General features: G+C 34.8%; 1 protein-coding gene across 1 annotated transcript; it reads right to left on the reverse strand.

Annotated features, from left to right (window-relative positions):
- Positions 1 to 9,939: 9,939 nt before the first annotated feature.
- On the reverse strand, positions 9,940 to 11,998 carry LOC137924535 (paraneoplastic antigen Ma6E-like). Its single transcript, XM_068767924.1, has 2 exons — positions 11,938 to 11,998; positions 9,940 to 10,727 (listed from the first exon to the last, which is right to left on the reverse strand). The coding sequence occupies exons 1-2, from the start codon at positions 11,996 to 11,998 to the stop codon at positions 9,940 to 9,942; spliced, it is 849 nt and encodes a 282-aa protein (XP_068624025.1).
- Between the last annotated feature and the right edge of the window lie 880 nt (positions 11,999 to 12,878).

A 12,878-nucleotide genomic window follows, 5' to 3' on the forward strand; every position in this document is an offset into this window, starting at 1 on the left:
TGATCTCGAAACCACTTGCGAGTCGCTCGCCGGTGTCGAATTGCTAATTATTCATTTAGGTTGCTTTCATTCGCTAAATTAAATAAATAGGTCAATGATCTTATTTCTTTGTTAAATTATTGTACACGCTTGAAATGTTTTATGCCTACTTATTTGTTTATTTTGAATAGTATAGGCACGCCTACTACTAAACATAATATAACATTTACAACACTTGCATATAACATTTATTTATTAGACACATACTGCAAGGCATCACCTAGCCACCTAAGAGTAATTAGATGATGGAAGTAAGGCGATGAAAGCAAGAAGGAATGAAAGAACAAAATGAAAGATACTGTGAAGGAAAAAAGGTAAGAACAAAAGAAATTGAGAAGAATGAAAGTGAGTGAAGAATAAAGATAAAAATTTGAAAAACTTATTTGTAAACAAAGACCCTGATCCCAACAAATTAGGGGTACGAGAGGCCTCCAATAGAGGGGCCGTTAAAAAAAAATACCCTACCCACACCACCTTCCCGTGGTCGCCACTCAAGTGACTCACTGCCATTTCAGACGGGCAATTCTTCAAGCTACATCAGTTAACTTAGTTCTTCTGCCGATCTTCACATATCTGATTCGATCTCACAGCGAATCCTTGTAGATACTGTCAACATAATTGTCCAGAGTGGTGTGGATTTTCAACACATCGAACTTTCTCCCCGTGTTCTTTTACATAAGCTAGTCGAGGGTCTTTCTATCTTTGCGGGCAATGTGACAAAGATACGAAGGGACTCCTTGTAAATATATAATATTAATAATATGAAATATTTCTGGCCACAAATTTTACCAAACATTCCGTTCAATTGTGGAATGCGTAACCTGTAAATAAAAGAATTAGAAATCTGGTAGCTTATTGAGCATGAAAGATAGTAGCAGTGGGCAAACAAAAGAGCGTGAAAAACAGATGTCAGTGAAGGCTTTATAGGTTTCGAGAGTAAGGACAGGAGAAGACGCAAGACTGTCTAAGCTGAAATGATTAGGGTGACCATAATTCATGATCAAATTATATTTTTGTCCTCCTCAGATTGTTATCGTCATTGATAAAAGTGATGATTTCCTGAACACGAATTTTTAAGATCAGGGACTCTTCATATTCGTGAACTTAGTTCCGATGAAGCTTTAAAAACCTCAAGGCTAACTGCATCAACATCAACCGAGGATATATATTTTCACGTATTATCCTTGTATCATTACACACTATTCCCATCTTTGGTATCATGAACAATATATGTACGTGTAAAAAACAGAAAAACAAAACTCAATTCATATTTAAGTTTAATCTTATCACATAACTTGGTATTGGTGAATGGTAACGTGGATACAAAAGCAATATCTTTTATTGTTATCGGACACACTAGCAGGTATATAATTAATAATACAACAAAGTGGTCGGTCATAACAACAATCAAGACAGTGAAACCCCCTTTATAATTTATAGTTTGACTAAGCTTCTTAGGCGGTGGCGTAAAGTATAAGCGATAGCGATTTTAGTATCCACACTTCGTTTTTTTACATGGCCTCTATTTTTTGAAACCTTTCGTTCTCCTTACCATGTAATGGCAAAGACGTTTCATATTTGGGTAAATATTTTATTAATTTAAATTTTTGTAGTGTTTTCCTTTCGTGCTTCACAACGCTTTTTATCGAATTTCTTCATTCATCTTCGCTCTTAGATTACATATTGAATCACAGGTATATTTTGGTATCATATTGACATATTTTTATTCAACATTTATATTTTTTTCACTTAGACTATTAATTACTTAATTTATAATCAAATATTTCGTCAAATTCGTAAGAAGAATGAAAGAGAGATATCGATACCATTTAAGAAAGTACAGAAATACAAAAATATAAAGTGAAAAGGTTATTATAGATTGTAAAAGACCCAATCCTACCCATGATAGGAATGAACAAAGGGTCCCTAAATTCGGGGACCATAAAAAACTCTTGCTTAGAAATGAATATTTAATGGAATCAGGCGTTACCTTGCAGAAGTCCATCTTAAGTAAGATATGGACCAATATTTAGCCACGGGTCATCTTCAGGAGTTATGTTACACCGATTACTCTGTGTTTGGCACTAATCGGTGTAACATAACTCCTGAAGATGCTCCGTGGAGGGGTGAACACGTGTTGAGTGGTTTGACGGTGGCAGTTGTGTAATTCGCATTGTTTGCAGCATACGCATTTATCAGCGGGATGGCGGGCGGTGCACTTTGTTGCACGACTACCACTGCATGTGCGGAAGTGACTAAATATTGGTCCTTTTCTTACTTAGAAATTAATGTTCCGGACTTTTGAGCTGAAGACTGGCATCTAGTCCTGATCTTAACTACTGAATTATGATTTATGTACAGTTTAAGAAAGTGAGGCTTGCTTTAAAGGCTCTCTAAGAGTCTTCTAAACAAACAATACCATCAGTGATGAGTTTTACCATAGAAAGAGTGCGTGCTGTTATTGATAACGGACCTCAACGTTTAAAGGACTGTATTGCAGTCAACGGAGACCACTTCGAAATAAGCTTTATATGTTTTACATTTATGTTTTAAACTAACACACTGTCATATTAACAAATGGTATGTGTAATTGAAAAAAACATTTAAAAAACTTTTAAGTTAAACGGTTTTTTGATACCCATATTGTGGTGGTTGTGGAAAAATATGTACCTAGTCCGACATATGGGAACGGCGTCCATCTTGAATTTTAAATTTTGACATAATCATCGTGTTTTACTAGTGGTCCTGTCCTAGTATGTAATCCGCCATTTTGTATTGGCGGCCATGTTAGATTTATAATGTTATTAATTTTATTATTTTATATTGTATTGACATCTAAATTAAATGTGTGTTTGGTACACACATTTCAGATCAATCTGACAACGGGAAAGTGCTTAAATTTCAATTCCTAATTTTGACCCAAATAAATAAAAAAATAAATTCCGTACGGGTCGAACTAAATAAAACCGTTTAAAAATGTTCCTTCTCTTTGTAACTAAGACGTGAAATAATAAGTATGATACAGTTTGAACCATTTGGGATTTTTTTTTTAAATTTTTATTAAAAAGTTTTTTCGTTTTGACCTATAATATCATTCAATCACAAAAGATTTCTCGGAAAAGAATTTCATAAAACTAAAGTTAGCCTTTGTGAATTTTATTAAAAGATTTTTTTAAAACAATATATATTTTAATATTAATGGAACGGCAGATGAATATTTTCAAGGCTTTTTCAACATTGCTTTACAACGGGAATATTAATTTATGCTTTTATTATGTTAAATATTCTTGGTAATGTGAAAAGTGTAAACAAAATGTGTTTTAATATTTTAAAGCGAAACTTTTTGTTTACCCTTATACAGATTGATTATTTACAAATGTTTTAATTAAAAGGCTTTTTATACATATTTTCAATGACTCTGTATAAATCACTCTGAAACTACATTGGAATGTGGCCGGTCAACATCTTTAGTAGTATAAAGCCTTCAGATCAAATATGTATTACTTTGAATTTTGAAAACACATTTTCTTACTATATTATGATTACGTTATTCATCCTAAAACCATTAATTTTCGGACAGTAGGTAGCAAACATTAATTTACAGAAAATGACCTATACATTCTTATTTTATTTTTATTTATTTACTTTATTGGAGATAGACAGTAACAAAAGGCAGTAAGAAAGTACAAACTTAGAAGCTTAGAAATATAAAATTGGTTACAGTTGTTACCTTAAAACTATCTCACTGAGAACATATAATGATTTATAGTCAAACAATGAAAAAACAAATAAGAATAAAAACATTACTAAACAGGGATCAAAGACTATGGTTTATATATTTATATTTTGTTTGTTTATATATTTATATTATATTCATATTATGGTTTAAATTGCATTGTATGTACTCAATAATTTCGAACGAAATTGTTTTTTAAAAGATACGAGAGAGCACGAGAATATATCAATATCACTAACATATGAAAACATATTAAATAACATATTAAAAGGTTTTACATCTGTAACCATATCATCCTGTATACCATTGTTAACATTTATATTAACCATAGTAGTTTAGTGGCTAAATAATTGCATAAATGTAGGTTTTTTTTTATTTATCATATATTATGTGACTTTGTTTTTATTTAATATTTTTTCGCGCTCTTCTATTGTTCCTCCTATGATCTTTCATTTCTTTCTTTCCCTTTCATATCTATTTTTCCTTTTATTCGATACCATATATATATTTATATATATATATATATATATATATATATATATGTATATAAATATTATTTTATTTTACTTGCCTATTATTACAATTTTATTAATTTTAGCTCAACTCTTGTTTCTTTTTATCACGTTTTCCGTAATCATTCTGCACATTTTTCGTAACGTTGGTCTTGCTTCCTTGTCTTTGATTAGCGTGGTCATAAAATCCTCGCTAACCTTACTGCCTAACTAGCATTCGGAGTAGGCCCAGAGTCCTCCGAATGCGGGACAGTGGGATACCAGGTGGACCATAGTCTGGTCCACGCCTGGCTCACAGAAGCACGAGGGGTCCTCCATGAGCTTAATCCGGTGAAGTTACTCGGGGAACCCCCCGTGCCCCGTGAAGAACTGAATCAAAACCGCGTCCACCTCGATGTACCTATCACTATCGCGAAGCACGTGATAGTGATAGCGTCCGGCATAAATGTAGGTTGCAAGTTAGATTCCGAAAAGTATTGTTTAAGTTTAAATGCATATATATAAACACACTGTAACAGGACATATCGTATGGCAAATTGTCTCGAGAAATAAAATATTGATACATTTGCGCAGAATTTTAAAGGTGAAGAAGTGAAGAACAACATATGAGATATCTTCACGGGTTCAAAACAGAAGTGGAGAGATTAAAAGATGAACAGCGTTATCCGTCATAGAACAGAGGACTGATAAGTTGAGGTGCTAGTGGGCAGATCACAGAGCTAGTAGAAGAATTAACTGTTGCGACTTCAATGTTCTGGAAAGACCGCGACCCGGCAAGCGCAGATTGGACGTTCGTTCGCCAGCTAGACAAACGCTAGATGCAAGCAGCTTATTAACAAGCAGTCCTGCACACAGGATTGACAACGATTAAACTAAAGGTACGGGTAAAGAAAAATTGTAAATAAAGAAAACAAGTAAATATATGCTGTGAAATAAGAACCAATTTAATTAGGAACGTAGACGAGGATAAAAAGGCGACACATTAAGGAAGATCAGAAAGTGAAGAATGAAAGATATTGTGAAGAATGTGTGGAACGCTGGGAAGAAATTTGTGAAGAAAGAAAGAAGAATGATCAATAGAAATAAAAAAAATGGAAAAAATGTCTACACCAGTATTGTAACATTATTAAAACCAAGAAATGGCCATAATACGTCTGAAATGATGACGAAATTGATGCTTAGATCAGCATTTTGGTAAAATGCCCATCGAGATATATTTATGCCATATATAGATCAGTGTTTCCCAACCTTTTAACATGACCCTTTAAGTCTTTTTAAAAATCTTACGCTCCTTAAGTAACGTATATAATTTTTATATTAAAGCGAAAGGATTAAAAGCATGTCGAATTCACTTTCCAATTGTCCTCCTAACAACCAAATTGCAATCTTGTTGGGCGTGGGTCCCACGCTGGGAAACACTAGCGTAGATTATTTATCTTGATCCATAGTATTGACAGACATATCAAGATCGTTAAAAGTTATGTAAAAAAAATCTTGGACAGATTTTTAAAAAGACTGGCAATCTCCTTTATTCATTTACTTATGATATTTTTTTGCTTTGGATCCTTTATAGTGTGTATAATATTTAGCATACGAGATGAGAAAAATAACGGATGTATTCAGTTTAAATTTGACGACAAAGAAAATGAGTATGTCGACGGTGCACAAAAATTTATATAGTTTTTTGTGAACAATCATATACGTATTCAAAAAAAAAATTCAGTCGATATTTATAAAAAAAAATTAAAATATTTAATAATACATTGTATATATGACTAACATAGATCCTTTGTATACCACAAACAGTGCTATAATTAAAAATAAAAAAGAAATACTTTTGAATTTGGAATCTGTCATGTTTGTATGAAAGTTCAAAAAAATTTACTTATTTTTCGCCAATACAATGTAAAATATTTATTAATATCACTACACGGATACAGTAACTTCTACTTTAATTAGGTGGTCGGTCCACCACGACTCGTATAATGTCTTAAATATCTTAAAATTTATAATTACACCGCATTACTTCTAAACGAGTTTCGATCAGAAGAAATTACGCATAAATCTCTGTCCTATTTTTCCTAATTGCAGGAACTGTTAAGTATGTCATAGTGAAATTACTAAACGAAATTTAATTTTCTAATTTATTTTGTCAAAGATACAAATAAATGTGTGTACAACTCGCCTCACAACTTTGTATTAAAATATGAGTTTATTTAATCCCGCTATAAGCTTATGAATTGGACCATCGAAAAGTGTATTCAAAATTTATGGTATGTTTAGAGTTTCGGACACATTAATACAAACAAACTACACGCTGCAGTATGTAAAGCTAGTCGTTAACATATGCTAGGATAATTACCGGTAATGCGACCATTTTTTATCTTTTATACTTAATACAACCTGATAGTTGCACAAGAGGCTATGTGCGGAGAAAGTCTTACTATGAAATATTTTTGATTATATTCAACTACAATTGTTAAGGTTAAACATAATGAACATGTTTTATGTTTCTAAATTATTTCTTTAATCACAATTTGGTCTATTAGGCGTTTAATTATTGGCGTAAAAACAAAGACGATGACGAGTTTACCAAGCAAAAATCTTTAGAGATTTTACACCTATTTACAATCGTCCTGTATAAATCAGAAACCTTTTTGAAATGTGACAGAATAATAAATTTTGAATAATGAAATATAAAAAGAAGAAATGCATTAAATAAAAACTTATAAAAAATCCTTTTATAGAGTGAAAGATTTAGTTAAGTAATAATAAAGTTTGGTAATGAATTTATCTCTGTACTATAGATGATGTGAAAGTGACCACAAAATTTCCTCCCTGAGTTTGTTGTGCGCTCTTAGATCAGAGCGCGTTTGGAACCTTCGTAGGTTTAAATTGAATTATGCCTTATAGGAGAGTTCAATATAATTCTCTATTCTACTTTTCAGCCAATGGATGCCTAATACAAGCCATAGGTCGCTCATAAAGATCGTAACGATTACCGGTCTTTCGCTGCCGAATCCACAACCTTAACTATGTCATCGGTCCACTTGTGGGATGCCTTCCCACGCCGCCTTAGAACATTACCTTACGGTCCCAACGGCCATCTTTTTGACGACCTCGCAGCGAAACTTCATAGCATAGCCCTCTCTATTGCTCTCTGGGTGATCTTGTACCTTCTTATGTTGCCCGTATGTGACCACGTTTCGGATCCATATACATCACCGGCTTCACACGTAGGTCAAAGACCTTCGCCATCAAGCGCAACGGTATTTTAAACAAGAAGAGGTTCCGGAGGTTTCTGAACGCTGCCTTACTATATATGTAATAAACAAATATATAAATGAAACTATAAATAAACTGCTACACAGTTAAACTAAAATTTGTTGCACTAACATAACGAAATATGAGTGGAAATGGTTCTTTAAACAACTGGAAAGAGTAATAAATGTTTATCATAAAAATCAACGACATTTTACTAAACAATTCTTCATAACTTTACATAAAATATTTTACTTTTGAGCTAGTATAACGATATCTTGTACATTTCTCAAGGCTGCATATTTGTAAATCTTTTTAAAAGTACTATATATGCTATATTATATTACACTTCCGTATAAAGTATCTGAATTATCATGGTATTTAGGTTTCAAATTGTAGAGTACAACACACACACATTATTTGTTAAAATAATAACTTTATTTTTTATTATTATTTTTAAAAAACAAAAGCATAAACGTATTTAATAGAAACTGTATATATACATTTGTATTACGTAATGTACAAAATTTTGTATCTTTTTGTGTAACATCTTTTATATATATATAAATATATATGTTTGGTCTCTACGAAGTTCTCAGAATGAACTGGAGCAAGGTTTTCACGAAGGTCAAAAGCCTGAACGATGTCGAAGGTTGTATACGGCCAACGTACCACTATAAATAACTTAAGTTTACGTATCTTCTTCTTTTCAGTTAGACTTTCGAAAGGTATAGGCCTCCCACAAATATTACTCTGTCATCCAAGATTTGTTATTCTTTATATTGAATTCTAGCAGTACAATGTTTGAAAAAAGAATTAGTAAAGAAAAATTAATTTTTAAAGGAAGTTCGTTGGGTAGGGTGTAATCCACATTAATTACTATAAATAAGCTGCACATTCAGCCTTCTACAACTCTTACACATAACAAATTAATCTGTATATCAGTGATTTGCAAAGTGGTCTATATCGACTCCTAGGGGTCTATGACAACCTGCAAGGGGTCTACGTCAGCAAAAACAAATTTGGGGGTACATGAAATGAAAATGGGAGTCCACGATAGTGGATCTCAACACACACTGATAGTACCTATTTACTTACATCATACTATCTTATAATATCAAAACATTATTTGTACATTATTTATAAAAGTACCTATGAAGTAAAAAAATTATTATATATGTTTATAAAATTGTGTAAGTTGTAGGATGTTGGTATAATAGATTGATTTAGTTGGTATATTAGATACAAAATTTTATTTTGAGTAGTTTCAATTTAAATTCAATTAATAAATGTATAAATTAACATATGTTTTTACTTTAAGTTTTTAACACTAAACTTCACTACAGTTAGAAATTTACAGGAAATCAATATCAGGTAAAATATGGCAAGGGGTCTACGACACAAAAAAGTTTGGGGAACTCTGCTGTATATGAACACACATGATACAAATATATGTTGTCACAGTAATTACACTGATAAATAGGTATATAAAATATCGTCAATAGACACTTTATTTACGTAGCGATATATCAATATTTATATCCTGTATATGAGGTCAAAAGGAGCAATAAATATTTATGAGCCACTGTTTCGCGGCTGATTTTAATATCGGTCTTAATAAACGCGACACTTATTACTCAGTGGTTATTGAGGCCGTATTTCATTTGAATACAGAAATGAATCCAGTGTTCGATTCCTGAACAAGATGTTACTGTGTCATGACATTTTTGATATATGAAATATATTCATATAACTTTCAGCCGATAGACATCCATAGGGAGACAAAGATCTCCCACAAAGATCGCCAGGATAGTCCTGGGACCATGACCATGTCGCCTGTCCTAGTGGGGGCCCACGCAACGTCTACTAGCTTCAGCCATCACTTACACGAACGATTTGACTCACACACTTCCTTTTCAGACGTGTATTCCTTTAAGCTATGTTACGAACCTTCTCATCTTTGAACTCTTTCTCAAAGGCTTTAGTAGTGTCAATCATTGGTATATACTTACTAATTATTGTTGATTGATATCTGAAACAAATTAAAAATATACATTAGAGATATTTTACAGGCATCTGCTTTTAGTTTTTTTTTTAATCTTATCTACAGTACTAACAGTTAAAGAACTTTTAATAGTGTGGTAAATAATATGTACGTATATATGTGTGTGTGTGTGTATGTATGTATGATGAGGTTTTTATTTGATATATTCTATTTCATTTTAGTGAAGGTTATCAATTTTATCACCATTTCTACTAGAAAACGTCCTCTGTACATATGCCTCCTCATTGATTTTCAGGACCGATTGGAAGTAGCCAGCATTCAGCGTCTTCCGACGATCTTAATGAGGTCATCTGCCTACATTGTGGTTCCAATAGCCTCAGTATCCACTATGGACCCAAAATCACCAGCGATCTCAGCGGCCTTAGTAACCCCGGCGCCCCAACGGCATCAGCATTATCAGCAATCCCGACGGCCTCAACACCCCTAATGGCGCCAGCATCAACAGCGGCCCTAGCGTCCCCAGCGGCCCTAGTATACCCTGTGGCCTCAGCAGCCTCAATGGCTCTGGTGACTTCAGTGGACCCACCGACCCGTGTGGGCCCAGCGGTCTTAGTTAACCCAGCGACCCCGGCTACCCCAACGGTATCAGCATTACCAGCAGCTCTGGCGGACCCAGTACTCCTAATGGCGCCAGCATCAGCGGCGGCCGTAGCGGCCCTAGTATAACCAGCAACCTCAGCAGCCCCAGTGGCCCTGGCGACCCCAGAGGACCTAGCGACCCTTGCGGGCCCAGCGGGCTTAGATACCCAGGCGATCCTGGCGTCCCCAATGGCATCGGCATCACCAGCAGCCCCAGCAGCCCTAGTACCCCTAATGGCGCCAGCATTACTCGCGGCCCCAGTGTCCCAGGCGGCCCTAGTATACCCAGCAACCTCAGCAGCCCCAGTGGCCCCGGCGAACTCAGAGGACTCAGCGACCCCAACAGCACCAGCGGCTCTTGCGGCACCAGCGGCCTTAGTGACCCCAATGTCCCCAGCGACCCCAGCGGCCTTAGTGACCCCAGTGTCCCCAGCAGCCCCAGTGGCTCCAGCGTTCCAAGCAGCCTCAGTTGTCGAAGTAAATTGAAATTGATAGAGATTTGCAAAAATAACCAATTTTACATTTATTAAATTTGCTTTAAAAATACTTTTAATTACAGTACATCAGTTTACAATTCATTATGTGTTTATTAAATTCCACATAAATTAACAACGTAATAAACGCTTCTCATTATTACTTAAAAGCATAAAAATTATGACGTCCGCAAGAAACGCGGGGCTGTCGTATTTACCAGCGATTCACTCTTCTTTTCTAGTTGAGTAAAATAAGAAATGGGAGCCGTGAAAAATTACAACGAAATGTAAATAGAGGGAGGAGAAATTCAACCCTGTATTATGAGAACAATAAAGAGCACCTCCGCACCCGTCCTTGTTGTTCACGGTACGTAAGAGCGAGGCGGATGAGTTACATGGAGGTACGAAAACAGGTAGAGAAGTAATCCGACGATTCCATAATAAAAATCCCGTCTGCCATAAACACGGAAATATTGCCGGGTTAAAGTGAAGTCGTTTTCAGTTTTTGCTCATTTAGTATAATGACGCCGCTTTTAGGACAGTCTCCTTGTCTTCGTCGACTCAAGTCAGTAGTAATTTGTTTAAATATTACGTAAATATATTATTTTATTCTATTTTTAAATTACCTTGCTTTAGGGTACGTAGTTAAAAATGTTATTTATCTGTTTTATTTCCAGAATTTTCTTTTTTCAACCTATGTTATGCTTGCAGTCATTGCCGAAGGCTCTTTCCTGGAAAAGGATTCAAGGATTCTAGCTGCCTCCACAGGTATCTATAGCCTACTTTTCAGAGTGCTTCCGTTTTTGTAAGTCTCGTCATCACCCGTTGGTGATCGCTCTATTTTTCCCACAGGCACAGGCCTACCCCATATAGATCTATAGAGGGATGCAACATAATCCTAACCGTTGACAGGCGGGCTGGCGATTTCTTTACTATTTGTTTTTTCTATGATAGTTCGTATAACTTAAGAAGCATGCAAAGAAGAAACTATGAAATATATTTATCATAAATTCTACATCGTAGTATTACACTCAAATAAAACTTATCATCATAATCATCATATCAGCTAACATACGCCGTTGCAAGTTAAAATCCTCCACCGTAGATCATCACGATGACTGCTGCATCTAGAAGCTTCCCGGGATCTTAACTGTGTCGTCGATCACTACAGTGGGGGACCTAAATACGCCGTCTCTATCTGCTTCGGCCATCAATTGCACGAACGACTTACATCTACTGCTACTTTTAGCAATTCATCGAGGCTACGTTAACGATCTTGGTTCTTCTGCGGATCTCGATCTGGCAGAGGAACTCCATGAACAGTCTTCTCCATTGCTCTCTGGGTGACCAAAAGCTTTCTTAGAGGTCCGTTCTAAATGCCCACATTCCCCTTACATTACTAGCAATATTAACAAATATGTATCATTTAAGAAACCTAACGGGTTTTCTAAAAAATCATATTTAACAGATGTTAATAAATAAATAAATTTAAACAGTTTTGACGGTCACTTATTTCAAATTAACACCAACTAAATACGTACTTCGAAACACTATAGAAGTTGCAATGGGTTATTCAAGTGCGAACTGTGTTGTTCAGTGAGATTTTAAAACGTCCGGGATTCCCCGCGGAGGCTGTCATCTGCTGCAGGTTTACTTGCCGACGCCAATCACCCAGTTGATATGTGATCTCATCAATCGAAATTACATCTAATACTTACTAACGCAATTATTAAAGAAAATGAATGAAATAAAGAAGATTTTTTCCTAACTATGACATCGATATCGTTGCATTTAAATGGGTCGGAATGAAATGGCTAAATTCGTGTTGAGTTCATTTTTGAATTACCCTACTTAACAATAAAATGGTACCTCCCTCTCCCCATCGGCGTGAGCCCAAAGATGGGAAACACTTCTTTACTGTATACTTTTAAATTTTTAACCGCCGTACGCTATTGATTATATATTTAATCCTGATTTAAACTGTTTTGTAAATTAAAATTTAATATTTCACGAACGAAACACGCGATTGTATGGTTAACACTCCAACACTTACTTCGAAATAATATCCTAAATTGCAGCAGTCATTTTGTTTTTGGTCCAAGTGATAGGCGATAGCGGGTCACTGGGTTAAAATTATTTTACGAGTAGATCACTGTTTTCAATTTATTCAATATATAAATTATATGAAACGGTACTTATTTTATCGTAACCTT

This window comes from Battus philenor, unplaced genomic scaffold (genome assembly GCF_028537555.1).
Source record: "Battus philenor isolate CCGP_79_NKW_IND1 unplaced genomic scaffold, ilBatPhil1.0.hap1 SCAF_24, whole genome shotgun sequence".
Taxonomy (NCBI): domain Eukaryota; kingdom Metazoa; phylum Arthropoda; class Insecta; order Lepidoptera; family Papilionidae; genus Battus; species Battus philenor.